Consider the following 20,007-nt stretch of genomic DNA (forward strand, 5'->3'; position numbering starts at 1 on the left):
ATGGGCACGCTGCATGATGAGAGCAATCCACTTGCTCCATGGAGCTCTGGTGGCATGGTGGGTGGAGGGAACCTTTGCTTTGAACATCCACCCCAGCACCGGCAGTCCGGGTGCCAGAAGGAGTTGTGCTTCCGTGCCAATCACCTCTGAGGTGGCCTGGACTCCTTCATAGGCAGCCAAGATTTCCTTCTCTGTTGGGGTGTAGTTGGCTTCAGACCCTCTGTAGCTCCAACTCCAAAATCCCAGTGGTCGGCCTCGAGTCTCCCCAGGCACTTTCTGCCAAAGGCTCCAGGACAACCCATGGTTCCCGGCTGCAGAGTAGAGCACATTCTTGACCTCTGGTCTTGTCCTAACTGGGCCAAGGGCTACAGCATGAGCGATCTCCTGCTTGATCTGGGTGAATGTTTGTTGCTGCTCAGGGCCCCAATGGAAATCATTCTTCTTGCGGGTAACCAGGTAGAGAGGGCTCACAATCTGGCTATACTCGGGAATGTGCATTCTCCAGAAACCTATGGCACCTAAGAAAGCTTGTGTCTCTTTCTTGTTGGTTGGTGGGGACATAGCTGTGATCTTGTTGATGACATCTGTAGGAATCTGACCCCATCCATCTTGCCACTTCACTCCCAGGAACTGGATCTCTCAAGCAGGTCCCTTCACTTTACTCTTCTTGATGGCAAAACCAGCTTCCAGGAGGATTCGGATGATTTTCTCTCCTTTCTTGAACACTTCTGCTGCTGTGTTCCCCCACACAATGATATCATCAATATATTGTAGATGTTCTGGAGCCTCACCCTTTTCTAGTGCAGTCTGGATCAGTCCATGGCAGATGGTGGGGCTGTGTTTCCACCCCTGGGGCAGTCGGTTCCAGGTGTACTGCACGCCCCTCCAGGTGAAAGCAAACTGAGGCCTGCATTCTGCTGCCAGAGGAATGGAGAAAAATGCATTAGCAATATCAATGGTGGCATACCACTTTGCTGCCTTGGACTCCAGCTCGTACTGGAGTTCCAGCATGTCCGGTACAGCAGCGCTCAGTGGTGGAGTCACTTCATTCAATGCATGGTAGTCCACTGTCAATCTCCATTTTTTGTCAGATTTATGCACAGGCCAGATGGGGCTGTTGAAGGGTGAGTGGGTTTTGCTGAGCACCCCTTGGCTCTCCAGCTCTCAGATCATCTTATGGATGGGAACCACAGCATCTCGAGTTGTTCTGTACTGTCGACGATGCACTGTTGAAGTGGCAATTGGTACCTTTTGTTCTTCTCCCTTCAAAAGTCCTACTGTAGTTGGATTCTCAGACAGTCCAGGCAAGGTGTTCAATTTCTGGATGCCCTCTGTCACTACAGCTGCTCTCCCAAATGCCCACCTGAGTCCCTTTGGGTCTTTAAAATACCCCCTTCAAAGATAATCTATGCCCAAAATACATGGGGCCTCTGGGCCAGTCACAATAGGGTGTTTCTTCCACTCCTTTCCTGCCAGACTTACATCAGCTTCCAGCAAGGTAAAGTCCTGTGATCCCCCTGTCACACCCGCGATAGAGACAGATTCTGCCCCTACATGTCTCGATGGAATTAATGTGCAATGTGCACCAGTATCGACCAAAGCCTTATATCTTTGTGGCTCCGATGTGCCAGGCCATTGAATCCCCACAGTCCAGAAAACACGGTTTTCCCTCACCTCTACCTGGCTAGAGGCAGGGCCCCTCTAAGCCTGGCTATCCTTCTTGCCTTGGGCGTATGTCTTAGAGGTTCCTTCAAGGGGATCGGACATGTCATCATCATCATCATGCCTGGCAGTTTGGCTACGGGCAACTGGAGCTGCTCTCCTTTTGGTGGCACTTCTCTCTGGGTCTTGCCTTCCTTCAATTCATGCACCCGTTGTGCCAGAGCAGCAGCAGATTTTCTGTCCCATCTCCTCATGTTTTCTCTGCAGTCATGCAGGAAGAACCACAGCTCAGCTCTTGGGGTGTACCTTCTCTCACCATCTGAGGAACATCTACATTGCATACCAGAACCTCTGATCTGTACTGCTGAAATTTGGAAAAGGTCCTCCTTAATCTCCTCCCTGAGTCTCTTATGATTCTCTTCTTACCTTCTAATTTCTGCAGATGTGTTTGCACTGCTGCAATTCTGGCATGGGTTGGGCCATGTACAGCATCTGCATATGCTCGGAGTTTCCTTGCCATGTCGAGCAAGGTCTCATCCCTCTCCTCCTGCTTCATTATTGCTAAAGCAGAAGCGTATTCATGTGGCCCAAGCCGTACATGTTTTCACCACATCACAGATGTACATGGTGCCAAGCCTGGATTTCTAGTTATTTCATCTGAGAAGATAATCTCTGCCACTGCCATTTCTCTCAGACGTTGGATCCCATGTTCTATAGTCTTCCACTGGGTCTGCTGCATATAAAGATCATCTGCACACAGGTACCTTTGTGCTACACTTTCCAGAACCCGTGCCCAGAGGCTGTGAGGGTGAGCCCCCCTCATCATTCCTTGATCAATGACAGGATCATGTGACAGGGATCCCAAATGCCTCTCTTCAGTGCCATCCAGAATTGTAGCCTCGCCTGCAGCATCCCAAAGACGGACCAACCAACTAATTACTGACCCCGTGGCTCTCCCAGTCCATCCCAGTCTCTCCCAGTGCCTCCCGGCTGTCCATCTCAGCCTGGCGTGGCGCTGCCGCCTCTCAGCCAATCAGAGCGCGAGTCTCTGATGACTCATCAGTTGCCAGGCAGACCCGCAGCGCCGCGTGCCCCGCGCTGGACTCGGCCTCCCAGTGCCGCGCGCTTCATTCCCAGTTCTTCCCAGTGCCGCCCCAGTCCTTCCCACTCCTTCCCAGCCCATTCCCAGTTTCTCCCAGTGCCGCCCCAGTCCCTCCCACTCCTTCCCAGCCCATTCCCAATTCCTCCCCAGTTCACTCCGAGATCTCCACCCTCTCTGCCAGTGCCCCCCATCCCCTCCCCTCTCTCTGAGTATCATCCCAGTCTTGCCCAGTTCATTCCCAGTCCCTCCCAGTCCATTCCCATTCTGCCCCATAGACACACCTCCCCTCCCCTCTCTCTCCACGTTTCTCCCAGCTGATCCCAGTGTGTCCCCGCTCTCTCCCAGTGACCCCCAGCGTGTCCATCTCGCTGGTGCCCTCGAGCTCCCAGCCCGGCCCCGGCCACCTGCTCTGCTCCTTGGTGGATTTCTACCCGGCCCACACCCAGCTGAGGTGGTTCCAGGGCCAGCAGGAGCTCTCTGTGGTGGACACCGACATGGTCCCCAATGGGGACTGGACCCACCAGCTCCTGGTGCTGCTGGAAACCCCAACCCGGGCCAGGGTCACCTCCACCTGCCAGGTGGAGCATATCAGCCTGGACCACCCAGTGAGCCAGCACTGGGATACAGGGGAGGAATTGGGGGCGCTGGGAGAGCCACTGGGATGTGCTGGGAGCAACTGGGAGGGAGTTGGAGAGATCCTGGTTTCAACTGGGAAAGGAGGTTGTAGGTTTGGAAGGGCTAAGAAGGGGTTTGAAGGATACTGGGGAGGGTGGGATGGGGTTCTGGGGGTCCTGGTGGGCACTGGGAAGAGACTGGGAGAGGATTTGGGGGTCCTGGGGCAGTGGGGGCAACTGGAAGGAGGCTGTGGGATCCTGAGAGGGACAGGAGGGGCTTTGGTGGGTCCTGGGGAGGTCAGGAAGGGATCAAGAGGGAGGTTTCAGGGGATCCTGAGTGGGTTGGGAGCGATGAGGAGGGTGCTTGGAGAGGCCTGGGTGTCTGTGAGAGTTTTTGGGAGATCCTGACCACTGTGGACCACCCAGATGCTGGTGGATGCTGCCGCAGCAAGATGCTGACAGGAACTGGAGACTCCTGAGTTGGGTTTTGTCTTCCTGGTACTGGGGATCGGGTTCTACCTGCGCAAGAGAGTCTGGGGGGTCCCGTGAGTCGTGTCCCCCCTCCCCCAGAGTGTGGGTGCTCGCCGGGGTCCCCAGCCCGGTGTCACCCCCTTTTCTCTGCCCACAGAGCTCCTGAGCCGCTGGCGGCCGCAGCCGCTCCCTGTGACCTCGGGCCCGGCCGGGACCCCCGCTCCATCCCCACGCTGATTTTGGGGGGGTCGAGTGTCCCCCAGCCCTGCTGTCACTCTGCCCCTGCCCCCCTGCTCCCAGTGTTCCAGTAAAGCTTCCCAGTTAAACCCAGCCCAGTTCCTGGGGGCACTGGGGAGGGACTTGGGGGGACCCCACGGCGGGGCCGGCCCTGGGCAGGGAGGGCGGGTCCAGGTGGGGAACACTGCCTGCTGCGGGTCTGCCCGGCAACTGGTGAGTCATCAGCCCCGCTCTCGCTGATTGGCTGACTCTTCTCCACCGCGTTCTCTCATTGGCTGAGGAGAGGCCCGGCAGTGCAGAGAAGGAACGGGAGAGATCCCGCCCCGAGCACCGGCACGGGGACAACAGACCCAGCCTGGGCACAGGGAGGGAATTTATTACCAACCAAACCACGGCAGCACCAGGAGAAGGGAAAGAAATCCCTCCAGCACCTTCCCCCACCCAACGGGGATCACCCACAACAGGGTTATCCACCATGGAGAGACGGGGACACCCGAGTTTAGACCAAAACCAATTTTATTCAGTGTACCAGGTGTTTATACAGGGATTTACTTGTATGGTGCTTATAGAGGGCTCTGTTTTTGGTAGCAATTTCCCATTGGTTACACATTCTTCGTGACATCCAGTAACCTGGGAACATTTCTTTTATCACAAAGACTCACACCATGTTGCTTGGCCACTTCTTGCCCAGGGAGACTTCAAGTGTGTCTGTGTCTCCCACAGTTTCTGCTCAGTCAGGCCTCAGATATCAGGCCCCCTTATCAGCTCCATTGCTTTACTCTCTGTTTTATCCCCATACGGGGGCACCAGGGCTCTGCCCCACGGGGGTCACTGGGGATCATCCAGCCTGGATCCTCCCATGGATGGAGCTGCAGCAGCACACCAAGCTCTTCCCTCACTCTCTTCCCTCACTCCAAGCTCTTCCCTCACTCGGGGCACTCACAGGGCTTCCCTTAGTGGCACCTCCGTTGGTGCTGGGTCAAGGCTGAGCTCTGTGAGAAGCTCTTCCCACACTTCCCACACTCGTAGGGCCTCTCCCCGGTGTGGATGCGCCGGTGCACGGTGAGGTGGGAGTTGTGCTTGAAGCCCTTCCTGCAGTCGGGGCAGCGGAAGGGCCTCTCCTCTGTGTGAATCCGCTCATGTAGGAGGACACTGGAGCTGGTCCGAAACCTCTTCCCACACTGGGGACACTCGTAGGGCCTCTCCCCAGTGTGGATGCGCTGGTGTGTTCTCAGGTGTGAGCTCCGCCCAAAGCTCTTCCCACATTCCAAGCACTCATAGGGCCGTTCCCCAGTGTGGATCACCTGGTAGTCGACCAGGCTAGACCTGTGACTGAAGCCCTTCCCACACTTCCCACACTCGTAGGGCCTCTCTCCGGTGTGGATGCGCCGCTACCTGATGAGGTGGGAGTTGTGCTTGAAGCCCTTCCCACAGTCGGGGCAGCGGTAGGGCCTCTCCTCTGTGTGAATCCGCTCATGTCTGAGGAGAGTGGAGCTTCTCTGAAACCTCTTCCCACACACCCCACACTCGTAGGGCCTCTCCCCAGTGTGGATCCTCTGGTGCCGGATGAGGCTGGAGCTCCAGCTGAAACCCTTCCCACATTCCAAGCACTTGTGGGGCTTCTCCCTGTCATGAGGCTTCTCCACCAGCTCCGAGCTCCGGCTGGATCTCCGCCCGCCTTCCTGGCTCAGGGGGGCTCTTTCCTCCCCGCAGCTCCCTGGGCTGGGTTTGCAGCTCCTCCTCCTGCAGCATCTCCGGGGCTTTTCCTCCTCCTCCATCCAGCCACACCCTGGAAATGACAAATCCTGGTTTGGGGAAAAAACAAGAGGAGAGCACCTTGGACTGGAGGTTTCTCCTTGCCCAAGTTCATCTCAGGAAGTCATTGCGAATCTTGTGTCTGTAAGAACCTCCAAAGCACCAAGATTCAGCCCAAAAATCCCATAAACTTCCAAGACACAGAACAAAAACACCCCAAACACCACAGCTCAGCAAATCCTCCTCCAAAAGATAAAGATTCAGCTGCCACATAAAACCAAAGCACCAACATTTAGCCCAAGAAAACTCAGAAACACCAAGATTCACCCCGTGAAAATCGTGGATCCCCCTCCACAGTCACCTGCTGCATGTGGGGGGAGCAGCGATCCTGGGCTGAGGGAGAGGCTGCACCTATAAGGACTGGTGGAACCTTCTGCTGCTTCCTCTTTCTGCTCCTCCTCCTCCTCCTCTTGTGTGCCTGCTCTTCCTCACACTTCTCTTCCTACTGCCATTCCTCCTTATCCTGCAAAATCCCACCTTCTCATGCCACCTGAATCGTTTGACCATTTTGTTGCTCAAGGCTGCTTCTCCTTCCCTTCTCCTCCTGCCCCCAGGCCCAGCACCCACTGCCGGCTCCCTCTTCCCCCCAGACCCACAGCATCCCAGCGCAGGGGCAGGGATGGAGCTGGGGCAGGTCGGGCTGGGGCAGCGCTGGGCTCTCGGCCGCTCCCGCCCGCACTCGGTCCCCACTGCAGCCGCTCCCGCCAGGACAGCGCGGGGGGGCCCGGCCTTGGCGCTGCCCCACTCCCACCTCCCCAAATTCCCCTCGCGGGGCCATGGGGCCGAGGGGGGGCGCAGGTGGGTCCAGGTGGGGAACGCGGGGAGCTGCGAGTCTGCCTGGCAACTGGTGAGTCATCAGCGCCGCGGGCTCTGATTGGCTGAGCTCTGCCCGAGCCCTGGGGCTGCAGCACAGAGGGGACACCCTGCTCCAGGGGGGATGTCCCACAAACGGGGGACCCCATGGAAGGAACCACAGGAAAGTGTCTTTACAAACAGATGCTCTAAAGCTGCTCGGAGATAGGGCCAGAAAACTTTTATGTAAGGAAGTGACAGGAGAAGCCATCTGTTTCAGAAAATGCTATCAATTGATGACACAGACTGCTGCTCAGCCAAGGTCCTGCTCTATTAATGAACTTCCAGAAGATCAACAAAGCCTTAACAGAGCCATGAATATCGTTTGCTATACAGAAGTGGGGTGCATATTAAGGGGGTATGTAATAGGTGGATTGGGAAGTCTGCAGCTCTCAAGTACTTCAGCCAATGGGGAAAGCAGAGGGACACGTGGCCAGAATTAGGATGAAAAGGAAGCTGTGTCCTCCAACAATTGGAGAGATCCCATGAGGACTGTCCCCTACTCTTTCCCATTTTTAGGAATTAAATTATTTTACAAGATTCGTCTGTCTGCTCTGTGGACAGAATCCTCTGCTGATGTCAGTTTTTCTGCACACCCTGGGGCCCATCCGGAATTCCTTCCACCCTCCGGGGCGGCGGGCAGGGAGTGCAGCTGAAGGTGCCTCACCCACTTTGGGTGATCGGCTCCCTTGGCTGGCGGCAGCACCGGGGATTGATTGGAGACCCGGGAGTGACCAGGAGACAGACGAGTGACACATCAGGGGGTCTGTGAAGAGTCAGCAGGGAGAGAGCACTGAAAATCTCATCAGTGAGTGCCCTGGGATCCTCGGGGAGTGAACATGGCAGGGCACCCATGGAGGGGAGAAAAGGGAAAGCCAGGGAGGGGTCCTGGCCAAAGGGATGATGATCCCAAAATGTCTCTGAAGCGTCCCTTGGGAGAATGCAGAGGAAGTGGAGAAGGCATTTGTACAACAAGGGATGCATGGTGTTTGTATGCTGGGAAGGAACCGGGTGAAGGGGAGTGTGCAGCAATATGGTTCAGGCAAGAAGCAGCAGGAGGAATTGATGTAGTAAGAAAATGGATGATGGAAAGCAGGAGCAAGAGAAAAATACAGAGGACTGAGATGTTTTTCAGCAGAGTCTTTTCTTCACAATATGCCAGCTGATAGTTTGAATTCCCAGTTTGCCAGACAGGAAAAGCAGGAGGTCAGGATGCCAGGGGTTTCTCTGCGGTGGCAGCGGCAGCACCGGGCGCAGAGGTGCGGCACCGGGAGCACGGGCTGGGGCCTGTGGGGAGCTGCGGGGCCGGGCCGGGGCTGTGGGGCAGCCGGGGCTCAGCGCCGGGCGCTGCCTGACCCCACCAGCCCCGGGCAGGGCCGGCAGTGGCCCCCGGCCCCCAGGAGGCTGCGGGACGCCCCGGCCGCTGCCCGGCCCCGGGGAGCTGCCGGCCCTGCCCGCCGGGGGGGCCGCCTTTGGACACTGCGGCAGGACAGGCACCGGCTCTGCCACACGGGCTGGGCAGGGACCCTGAGCACAACGGGGAACACAAAGGAACAGCTGGGAAATGCAGAGTGCACATGAAGGATCAGGATTTGCTGTTCAGGATTTGCTTTGGGTCCCTGCAGAAAGGAAAGGTTTTGCAGCAAGCTCAGCAGCTCTCAGAGGATGAGCACCCACAGGCAGTGACCGGGGCTGCAGGAGTGGCACAAGAAGCCCTGCAGCACTTGGGCACAAAGGCACAGCAGCTGAAGGCAAGAAGGGATGAGCAAAAGGCCAAGCTGAAGGCAAAGGCCATGGCAGAGTTCCCTCAGCCCCTGAGGGATCAACCCCAGGGCCCAAGGGGGCCCCAGCACCCAGGGCATGACGGGGTCGGCCACAAGCACCTGGCAGAGGCATTGCCCTCCTGGCCAGGGCAGAGCCCACCCAAACAGCCCCTGGGAAGGAGTCAGGGCTCCAGCTGCAGCCCACAAGGACACTGCAAGCACAGACAGCAGCACCCTCAGCAGGAGCAAGTCCACCCCTGCATGGACATGGATTGGCAGGGCGCTCTGAGCTCCCATCCCACCGGGGACCCACCACACTGGAGCCCTGGAGAACATTCAGGCTGGTCTGCATCCAGAGGAGGCCTCTCCTGATGGACACAGGGGCCTCTCCATCCACTTGGAATCTTACACCTAACGGGGGAAAATTGTAAAGGAATGTTTTCATTATTAAGGGAATAAATGGCAAAGCTGAACTGGTATCAATCATTTGTTCAATCGCTATTAGGAGCTGTGGGGGGTAGGTTTGAAATAAACTAATTTCTTTTTCTTCCTACTCTGATTGTAATTGACTAGGAAGGAATTTGATGGTGGCATTGTAATATTGTAAAAGGTGATACACAGGCTATTGCTGCTGTACCTTTGTGTCAAATGTCTGGCAAGGCCTGTGCTGAAGGGAACCCAGAGGTGTGGGCAGCCCCAGAGGAAAATTTTATGTAGAGCCTCTTGAAATTACTTGGAAGCAACCAGGACAAGTGGTGTCTAAAAGCAACACCCTGTTCCAGGGGAGGGAAGGAAGGGCTCACAGCCTGGTATGGAGTCCCTGCTAAAGGCAGGGCTCTTGGAGCCAGGGATGTCTCCCTACAGCACTCCTATCCTGCCAGTCAGGGAATCAGATGGCTCCAATGAGGAGGACAAGAACAAGTGGTAGACAAAGCCTCTATGAAATGGCTGAATTTCCTGGCTAAACATATCTTTTGAGTATTGGAAAAAAAAAAAAAAAAAAAAAAAAAAAACAAAAAAAAAAAACCACCACGCAAATGGTGGAGAAAAATATTAAATATTTCGGAAATACTGGGACTGAAGATTCCAGGTGCATTGATCCAGAGAGGGTCTGGGCAATCTCAGAAGTAACATTTCCCAGGACCAAAAAGGAGCTGAGACAATTTTGAGGATTAACAGGGAATTACACAGCGTGGATTGAGGATTCTCTGTTCCAGCCAGAACATTGTAGGACTTTTTGACCCCAGACAGCCTCCATGATGTGTTATGGAAAGGAGAAAGAGAGCAAAACTTGAGAAAATGAAAACCCAAAAATATTGATGCCTCAGCTCTGGCTCTTCAGACTCACAAAAGAAATTGGAATTGTAGGGGAATGTTCAACAGGGCCATGCCAAAGGAATTCGTGGGCCAACATGTTTCACCCAGTGGCCAGAGTGGCCTCATTGTCTGCAGAATTGTGCACCGCCGCTGCTGCTTTGCCTCTGCCGGGAGCACCGGCCCAGCCGCCCCTAACCGCGGGCGGGCCGATCCCGCTCCCGGCTGGTGCCCCCGGCACTGCCCCTCCTGCGGCGGCTCCGGCAGCACACCCTGCCGGGCTCCGCCTTCGGAGGACCAGGGCTGGGCGCTCGGCCCTGCCCTCAGCCCCTTCCTGCCCGGAGCTCCGCTCCCCGGGAACCGCAGCCCCAGCTCCGAGAAACTCTTTCTGTCTGGAGGACGCCCCTTACAGGAACACAGGGAGTTCAGTTAGGAGGCAACATTCTCCGGACTCTTCCTCACAGCACGGGAGAAAGGCTATAGAAAGAGACTGGGCTAAAGGAATGGATCTATTTCCACTAAGAGAGGTCCCGATGGGAGGGGTGGAGCCGGCTTTGTGAATGCTCCTTTGACTTCTTCTGGGGTCAGGAATTTTAAAAAGGAAATCAAAGGGATTTTGGAGGATCTCATAAGCACTGCTGAACAATTAGACCAATTTTTAGGTTCAAACATTTATATTTGGGAAGAAATGTGGTCGATAATAAAGATACTATTTTCTTAAGAAGAAAGGCAAATGATCAGAATTGCAGGCATAAAAGTCTGGACTAAAGAAAATCCACAGGGCCCCCTGAGGAGGGCAAATGCCAACCGCGCCTCCTGAGTGGGGTCAAAATGATGAGGAGGGGAGAAAACATATGAATGAGTATCAAATTTGATTGTCGGGGGAATAGGGGGGCAGCATCTCGAGGGCAAAGTGCTGAGGGGACTTTTGGGGCACAGCAGGGGAGGGGGGAGGCTCCGGCTGAGTGGTTGGACAAACTTGGGAGAAATAGGAGGCAGTGTTCCAGAGTGGATGCTGAGACTGATGTGAAAAAAGCTTTGTTAAGGATTAACTTTGTGCTTGGCCAGATAATGGAAAAAATTGAAGATCAGCATGACAAATTATTAGAGGATTTATTAAAAGAGGCTCAGAATGTCTGTAGCCAAAACCAAACTAAAAGCAAGGATTTTGGCAGTCACCATGCGAGAAAACAATTACAATAAAAAAAAATCAAAAACACACAAGCACTACTCCTAGATATGACAGTTTTAGAGACAGAGGAACATGAAAGAATAAAACCCCAATGCAATCAAAGTTTCAGGAACATTCCAGGAACGTCTGCTATTACTGTAATGGCGAAGGACATTAGAAAAAAGACTGTCCTAAGAGGGTAACAGATCTGAAAATTTTTAAAGAGATGGGCGCCGAGGAAGAATAGTGATGTCAGAGGCTCTATTTTCTAGGGGACAAATACCATCTGGAGCCTGTGATAACTTTAAAAGTGGGTCCCCAAGAGGAAAAATTGGAGTTTGTGGTAGACACAGGGGCACAAAGAACCTGCCTGTTAAATATTCCAAAAGGTTATAGTGTAAGCATAGATACTGTAAATGTAACAAGAGCAAAAGGAGAAAGTTTCACAGTTCCTGTCATTAAAAATGTGGTAATAGAAGGAATGTAGTGGACCTTAAAGATGCATTTTGGGCTTGCCCATTACCCCAGGAGAGCCAAGATATCTTGGCCTTTGAAGGGAAGAACCCACTAACTGGGAGAAAACAGCAATTAAGATGGACAAAACTACCACAGGGGTTTACAGAATCCCCAAACTTATTTGGACAAGCTTTAGAAACAATACTACAAACTTTCCCCACTTCCCCTGAAATACAAATTATCCAATATGTGGATAATCTTTTACTGTCTGGGGAAGCTGAAGCTGAAATTAGAGAGGCTACTATAAAGCTTTTGAATTTTCTTGGGGAAAAAAGATTAAGGGTATCAAAAGGGAAGCTGCAATTTGTAGAATCAGAGGTAAAATATCCTGGACACTTGCTTAGTAAGGGTAGTTGGAAGCTCAACCCAGACTGAAACACAGGGATTCTATTCCTTCCCCCTCCCTCTTCAAAGGGGGAAATCAGAAAGATACTCAGATTATTGGGATATTATAGATTGTGGATTGAAGGATATACACAGGCAGTAAAATTTTTGAATAAAAAAAAATTGACAGAGGGAGATGATATAAAATGGACCAAAAATGATAATGAAAAACTAAGAAAAATGAAGTTAAAACTAGCCCCAATATCAACTTTAAGCTTACCTTCACTAGCAAAACCCTTTCATCTGTATGTAAATGAAGAAAAGGGGGTAGCTCAAAATAGGGTTTTGTTTCAAGAGTGGGGAGGAGTAAAGAGACCTGTGGCTTATTTATCAAAGATGTGGGATCCAGTAAATCAAGGCTGGCCAGTGTGTATTCAAGCTACAGCAGCTACTGCAATCCTAGTAGAGGAAAGTCATAAACTGACTTCTAGAGGTAAATTAATTGTGTGCACACCTCATGCAGTACTAAATTTCTTCCAATTTGCATTGTGATTTTTATCTTGAAATACATAACTTACTGTACTAAGTTTGAAAAACTAGTTTACAGCTGTGACATAGCAAAACCTGCTATTAATTTGAGTCAATGCAGGCTGTTCAATCAAGTGTTTTCAGTGTGTAAAGTTAAAATAAAGGTAACACCAGCTGCTTGGTAGGTCAATGAGAAACATTTTTCCTTCCAACCAATCCTTTTTCATGTACCCAAATGTGTTTTGCTTTCTTAGTTTTTTTGTTTTGTTTGTTTGCTGGTTTTTCTGGAAGTGCTAACTACTTGCAGTGTATCTAGAACAGCAATTAAAATTGTGCATACAAAACACTTGTAAAAAACATAGGGTTCATTTTTTCTCACAATGGGAGGTGGCTACATATAGAAAAGGGAAACTACAAAGCTAGATGAAGAAAAAGTTTCAGTATCTTCTAATGTAAACTATTTGTTACTTCCAGCATCACAGTGGGTATGTGACACACACATATGAAAAAGATGGTGAGGGAGATCTCTGTTTACTACAGTTTCCTATTTCTTGAATGAGTTAGAGAGTTATGAAGCAATTGTGATTCCTTGTGTGGATTGCCCAGGCCTGCAGGGAGGGCTTGGCCATGGTTCCCTCTGTGCTGCAGGCAGCCCTGCAGCGTGGCAGCAGTGGCTTGCCTCTGGTGAGTTTGCAGGCAGGGTGCTCCAGCACTGCAGTGCTCAGGGGCAGTTTCCTATTTTGACACCAAAGCTTAAATTCAAGAGTGCCTCTTCCCATCCAGTAATTGTTTGTACTGTAAGAACCTCTTCAGAGAGTGTCTCCTGGCAGTCAAAAAGAGAGTATTGCAGAGATAAATTCCTTACTTGCTGTCTCCCCCACTGTATCCACATTTTGTCTATTCCCTCTTCAAATTATAGATTTGTAAAACTCATGCTCTGTGTCCTCAGATGCCCTTCCCAAATCAAACCTTGGCTTCTTTGCAAATTACATTGCACTAACAAGCATTGCCTTAAATTTTTTATTGCAGGCAAGATCACTTCAGAAGTAAGTTTTTGTTTACCTTGTTCCTACAACCCTTTCAAGCTTGTGAATGGAAAATTGTGACAGCAAAATAAGTCTTTAGTTTTAGCACTGTCAGCTGTGGGTAGCTGGTAGCCCTTGGTGGAGGGTGCCGTGAATTAAAGGCCTGCAGAACACACATAACAAAAGTAATTAAATTTGTAAGGAAGTTGAAAAAGGAGGGAGAGGTGATTGGCAGACTCACCTCTCCAGGATGTAGGACTAATGTTAGAAAGTGGACTGATATTGGAATGTGGATGTTGAAATGTGAAGAGAGAAAAAGAAAGCGAAAGAGAGAGAAAGGGAGAAGAGAGAAGAAGAGAGAAGAAGAAAGAGAGAAGAAGAGAGAAGAAGAGAGAAGAAGAGAGAAGAAGAGAGAAGAAGAGAGAAGAAGAGAGAAGAAGAGAGAAGAAGAGAGAAGAGAGAAGAGAGAAAAAGAGAGAAAAAGAGAGAAGAGAGAAAAAGAGAGAAAAAGAGAGAAGAAGAGAGAGAAAGAGAGAGAAAGGGAAAGAGAGAGAAAGAGAAAGAGGGAGAGCGAAATATGCCCCAAAATCCCCATACCGTCGCTATTTGTAAGTTCTCCCCCATTCCTGCTAGACAGAGTGACAACAAGGGGAGGGGAGTGAGGAAGCACAGTCAAAGGCAAAGCTGTGAAAAAGAGGGAGAGCTGGACCACCAATAGAGATAAGATCAAAGCAGAGATAGCTGACTCTCACAATGTGCTTTATTTTTTTAAACAAGACTTCTTTTTTTTCCTTCTGATTTTTGTTGTTAAGGAAAGGAGGCTTCTGAAGAATGGGTCTGTAAGACTAAAACAGTTGGATGTTGCCTAAAAAGCAAAAAACCAAGAGATGTGATACATCTTGTGTTAAATTTGGGCTAGTCTTTTTTTATTTAACTAATTATAGCTCACAAGAAGAAGAATTGGCCTCTGCAGCAATTAGCACAGATGGATACAAGAAGAAGAAGCAGCTACAGAAAAAGTTTTTAGTTAAACCCAGAAAGTTTTGAAGAAAACTAATGGTGAAAGTTAATGCAGTATTGTTTTTCTTTTAACACTGTGTTATTAAGAAGTCCTTTCCAGGTACTACTAAAGCAGCAATCCCAACCATGGAAAAGAGGGTGAATTCATGCCAGCAAAATAAAAGAATTGGTGAAGAAACGTGAGGAATGGACTATCACATCTAAACCAGGTGATACCAAATTGACTTTCAACCAGGACTGGGTGGTAATGGTTTGGGAAGACCCAAATGATCCAAGGCAGGTACAAAGAATAACACCTAACTGAGAAATAAGGCAAAGCTTGCATCACTGGTTCTAAGCCCTGCCTGAATAAGCTCTGAGACGCCTCCGACACCTCCTTGGCAGAGGAACACTGCCACTTCAAACAGGAGGATCGGGAGTGTTTGAGTCAAAGAGTTCTTATAGTCTGGCCTTAGCCTGTGGCTTGTACAGGCAAGAAGGGAAATTGCCATTAATACTATGCTGTATACTTTATTTGATTCATCCCCATATTGGACATGGCAGCTGGGTTATAAGTGAATGTTTAAATTATGAGAATAATTGGCATTGTAGCTCACAAAATCTATGTTCTCGTGGCAAGAAGTATTGAGTACTGAATCAATCCCCTATACAGAAAGACCTCAAAAACTGAAGTAATAAATTGCTTTTGTAGATGGGGATTATCAATGCCTGTGGACTGAGAGATACCTGAGGAATGGTGGAAAACCACAGTTAAAAGGTGTCAAAACCAATTTGCCTGGAAATGAGTAAAAAAGGAGTGACAAGGGAAACAGAGGGCAAGCCTGGGTTGAGCACTGTACTCACCAGCGAGAAGATCACACGTACCTGCTGTGGGCAGCAGCCCCACAGGCAGGGGAGGTGGGGGTATAAGCCATGCCAAACCTCTGTCATTCCTGTTTCTGTCTCTCATTTGTTGTCTTTTCCCTTCTGAGATAGCAGCAAGATCGTGTCACAAATGCTACAGAAAGTATCACATGGAAAGAAACCAAAGTTCCTTTTTGTTACACACCCCCATGTCAACAGCCACTGTTATAACCCATCCAAATTAAGTACCTGCAGGAAAAAGGGGGAAAATTATCACATACAAAGAACTTAGGAAAAAGTAGTAATACTTGGGGCATGGAATGTCCAAAAGGAGAGAGATGCATTTGTTTTACATTTGATCTTAGAAATATAGTCCAAGATTCGGTAAAGAGACAATTAGTAAAAAAAAAGGTAAAACAAGCACAGCAGTCCAGCTCTGTGTTAACCCCAAATTATATCCTGAGTCATATTAAATGACTCCAAGCAGTTATAGAGAAGATAATAAACAAAGCTGCTCAGGCATTGGAATTAATATTGAGTCTGCAAAGCCAAACATCACCTGCAGTGCATTAAAATAGGTTGGCTTTACACTATTTATTGGCTAAAGAATGGGGTGTACAGATTGTTGAAAATAGATGGCAATGAGGATGTCATCCTAGAAAAAACAAAGGATATCAGAAAAAAATTATGACCCAGGTATCAGTCCAAAAATGGGAAAATAATGTTAAAAACTAGCAGGTGGGGTAATGTATTGAGAATGGGATGGTGGAAGAAATTAGGATTCTTCCTTTTATGTGTTACAAGTGTTTTGTTATTTCTTCTTTGTTTAATCCCATGTTTTATTTGATTACTAACAGAGTCCAAAGAATGCAAGAGGACAGGAAATATTCTTTATAAATCATTTGGCTTGAGCAGTAAGAGGTGAGATTGTGAAAAATGCATATTTATGATTGGCTTTTCGCAAATGTTACAATGAATATTATATGTGCAATGTTAGAAAGTTATGCTGTATTAATTCCCTTACATATTGTGTTAAGTGTAGTTTTAGGTTACAACATTATGTTAAAATAGAGATTATGTATGTGGGGGGAGTTTTCTTTTTAGGAATGAGATGCTCCCTTCGAAGAACACCTAAATCTTCCAAAGGAGAGGAATTTATGGCTTCTGATCAGGAGAAGCTAATTTCTTCAGGCCTTGCTCAGACTTGAAGACGCCAGGGGATTAAAGGGAACAGTTGACATACAACAGAGTTTCTTGTTTAGAATAGGTTGTATGCATAACCATGAAGGATGTATGACTATGCAACAAGTGTCTTGGTTTAAGGGTGATTCCTTTGTTCACAAGTCAAGCTTTTCTTGACTTAGGGTCCGAGAGCATCTGGACATCCGTAATTCTTTGCTCTTTTTGTCTTGTAATTGTCCTAACTCTAATTGTATTATTATTTTTATAACCATTTTATTACTATTAAACTTTTAAAATTTTAAAAACCAAGTGATTAGAGTTTTTCAAAATTTTCAAAACTAGATGAGATTTAAAGGTGACCCTTTAACTCATAAACAATAAATAGATGATTTGAAGGGAAAAAAAAAAAAGCAGCAGGTTGTGGGGGGGGCACAACTGAGGCTGCTGAAGGCTGCTGTGGAAGAGAAGCTGCATTCCAGGCACCCAGGAGGAGCTTCAGAAATGCAAATTAACACTGCTGGGGCAAACTGGGGACAATGTAGCTGGCTCTTCTTGCCTGGGGCAGGAATTGGCTGATTCCCTCTGCCCCTCACCCCAAGCTCTGCCTGCTTGCACAGGTGGAATCTGCAGAGCTGAAGGCAGAGCCCATGCTGAGGATCTCTGACTCTGCAACAGAAATGGCTGAAGCTGCAAAGGGAAACAGCAAATGGAGAATGTTGTGAAAACTTCACTAAAATAAGGGGGGGGATCATCCCTCTGCCCACTCCAACATCTCCTGTCCCTGTCTGTGCTGTACAGGGTGTATCAGAGCACTGGGGGTTTTGCTAGAACAGGTTCAGGGAAATCAGCTGGAATTCAAGTATATGATGAAGGAGTAAGAAAAAAAAAATGGTCAATTGATGCAGCCCCAGCTTGAGGGAGCGCCCAAACATGGGGAAAAGATGAACGGCCACCAGAACAAATCCTACAACACCATGGACCAGCCCCTGGGAACCAAAATGATTTTGTGAAAAATGCATGTTATATGGCTCCACGCAGATAGTTACTACATGTATTATGTTACATTGATAACTTGTGCTGTATGAACATTTTAATAGTACGGTAAACGTAGCTTTGTAGATAAAATTAAGCTTTAGCAGTTAAAAGAGAAAATATGCATGTGTGTGGTGGGGGGGGGGGTTAAGGAATGAGAACACCTAAATTCGCTCAAGGAACACCTAAATTCTCCAGAGAAGAGCAATTTATGGATTTCTTACTAGAAGAAGTTAATTTCTTCAGGCCATGCTCAGACTGGAGGATGCCGTGGGGATTAAAAAAAACAGCTGACATACAACAGACAGAGTTACTTGTTTTAAATAAAATGTATGCATAACCATGAAGGATATAAGAATATGCAACAGTGTATTTTTTTAGGGGTGATTCCTTTATTCACAAGGTATGGTTGTTGTGGCTTAAGTGCCCAAGACAGCATCCGGACATCTGCAAGTCTTTGCTTTTTAATGTCTTGCAATTGTCCTAACTCTAAATTTTTATTAGTCTAATTGTATTCCTACTTTTATAACCATTTTACTAGTATTAAACTTCTAACATTTTAAAAACCAAGTGATTGGCGTTTCTCACAAATTCATATCAGGAGACAGAGAACCCATTTTTCATTTGAATGGCATAATTTGGTTACAAGCTGTCCTCAGAATAAGAACCAACCAGACAGCTCCAGCTCCTGACCTTCCTGCCGACCAAGCCACTGAAATGATGAACACAACATTTCACCAGGGGATGGGATCAGATTATCTGTGAACAGAAAAAGCAGGAGTTTGTGGAAAACTAAATGGCTCAAACTGCTGTTGGCAAAGAGATGACGAGAAAACTGCTAAAAAAGATAAAAAGGAAATAGGAGAGCAGTTTATGTATTGGTCCAAACATGGAAAGGATGGGAATGGGACACGCTTTCCTGGCTCCCCAGCACACCAGGGGTTAAAGGAATGCTGCTTCTCCTCTTCTGTGCTGCAGCAACTCTCATCTTTTTACCATGCTCCACACCTTGGCAGTGCAGCTCATCCAGCAGCTGAGCCAGGGCATGCAGGTGGCAGCCAGGCCTCCTGATCCACAAACGGCTACAAAAGGACAGCGAATGAGGGCACCGAGAATAATCCCAAAACCAAAGAGGACCCGGGAAGGACAAAACAGAGTCAAGGAGTGAATCGGCCTGGACATAGGGCCGGGCACTTGTAGATAAGGAAGTAACAGGAGAAACCATCAGTTCCAATAAATGTTACAAATTGACCCAGAGAGCTGCTCAAAGTCCCGCTACATTCCCGAACTTCGAGGAGAAGCACAAAGACTTAACAGAGCCATGAATACCGGCTGTTCTACAAAAGGAGGGTGCACATTAACGAGGACAGGCAGCAGGCGCATCGGGAAGTCGGAACCTTCCAAGGAACTCAGCCGGTGGGCAAAGGCAGAGGGAGATGCGGCCGGGAAAATGAGGATAAAAAGGAGGCTGCGGGCTACAGCCACGGCAGAGAGCGCACGGCAAATGCCCCACGGCCTCTGCCCCTGCTCGGCAATAAAGTCACTTTGACAGGACTCCTCGCTCTCCGCCGGGCACACGAACCTCCGGCGACGGGAATTTCCCCGCCCGCTGCCGGCCGCGGGGCAGCCCCTCTGTCCTGCCCACAGCAGCCGGGCCGAGCCAGCGCTGCTCCGGCAGCGGCTCCTGCCCGGCCCCGGCGGGAAGGAGACCGCGGGCAGCCGCTCCCGCAGCGCCCTCAGCCCGGGGCCGGCACGGGCCGGACACGGCACCGGCGAGCCGCCGGAGCCCCCTGCCGCCCCCTCCGCCCGCAGCCGGCCCCGAGCCCCCGCAGAGCCCAGCGCGGCTCCCACCTGCGCCGGGGCCGCCTCCGAGCTCCGCCGCCGCCGCCTCACCGCGCTCCGGCCGCTGCCGCCGCTGCCGGGCCCGCGCAGCCGCTCGGCCAATGGCGGCGCTGCGCGGCCACGGCCGCCCTCAGCCCGCCGCCGGGGCCGCGCCGCGCCCCGCTCCCACCAATCAGCGCGCCGCAACCGCGACTGACGGCACCGGCGGCCAATGGCAGCGAGCTCGGGGCGGGCTCTGCGCACGGCCCCGCCTCGCCCCGCGCTCTCGGCGCCCCCGGGCTGCGTGAGGGGAAAGCCGGAGATGAGGAACAGCCCCGGCACGGGCCCGGCCCGAGCCGGGATTGAGCTGCCCACACAAACAAACTTCTCCGCGCCTCCCGCCACGGCTTTCCCGGCCCTGCGCCTCCCGTGCCTCCGCCTCTGCGGGAAGCCCAGGAGCCTCACTTCTCCTGCCCCTCGTTAGCGCATCAGTGCTTCGCTTTGATTTCCCCCGAAAAGGGAAACCTGCCCCAAGCCCTGTGGGTGGGTGGGGCAGGGGAGAGATTTCTGGCAGAAAACTCCAAAGACTCGGAGCAGGAGAAGGAGAAGTCAGTGCAGAGCCTTAAATGCAGCTTTCCCCACGCCTCCCTGCTCCCAGCTGCACCTCCTCCCCCGGCAGGGCAGGAGACAGGGAATGGGGCCATGCTCAGCTCAT

General features: G+C 50.4%; 1 protein-coding gene across 1 annotated transcript in view; it reads left to right on the forward strand.

The window, feature by feature from the left end:
• Nucleotides 1–20,007, forward strand: part of LOC146764006 (uncharacterized) — a 25,458-nt gene continuing 5,451 nt past the window's right edge. Inside the window, exons 1-3 of the mRNA XM_085565427.1 lie at nt 1–57; nt 1,477–1,498; nt 3,110–3,427. Of these exons, the coding sequence (XP_085421553.1) occupies nt 1–57; nt 1,477–1,498; nt 3,110–3,427 (397 nt within the window). The remainder of the gene's footprint in view (nt 58–1,476; nt 1,499–3,109; nt 3,428–20,007) is intronic.

Source organism: Lonchura striata, chromosome 36, assembly GCF_050655825.1.
Source record: "Lonchura striata isolate lonStrDom1 chromosome 36, ASM5065582v1, whole genome shotgun sequence".
Taxonomy (NCBI): Eukaryota; Metazoa; Chordata; class Aves; order Passeriformes; family Estrildidae; genus Lonchura; species Lonchura striata.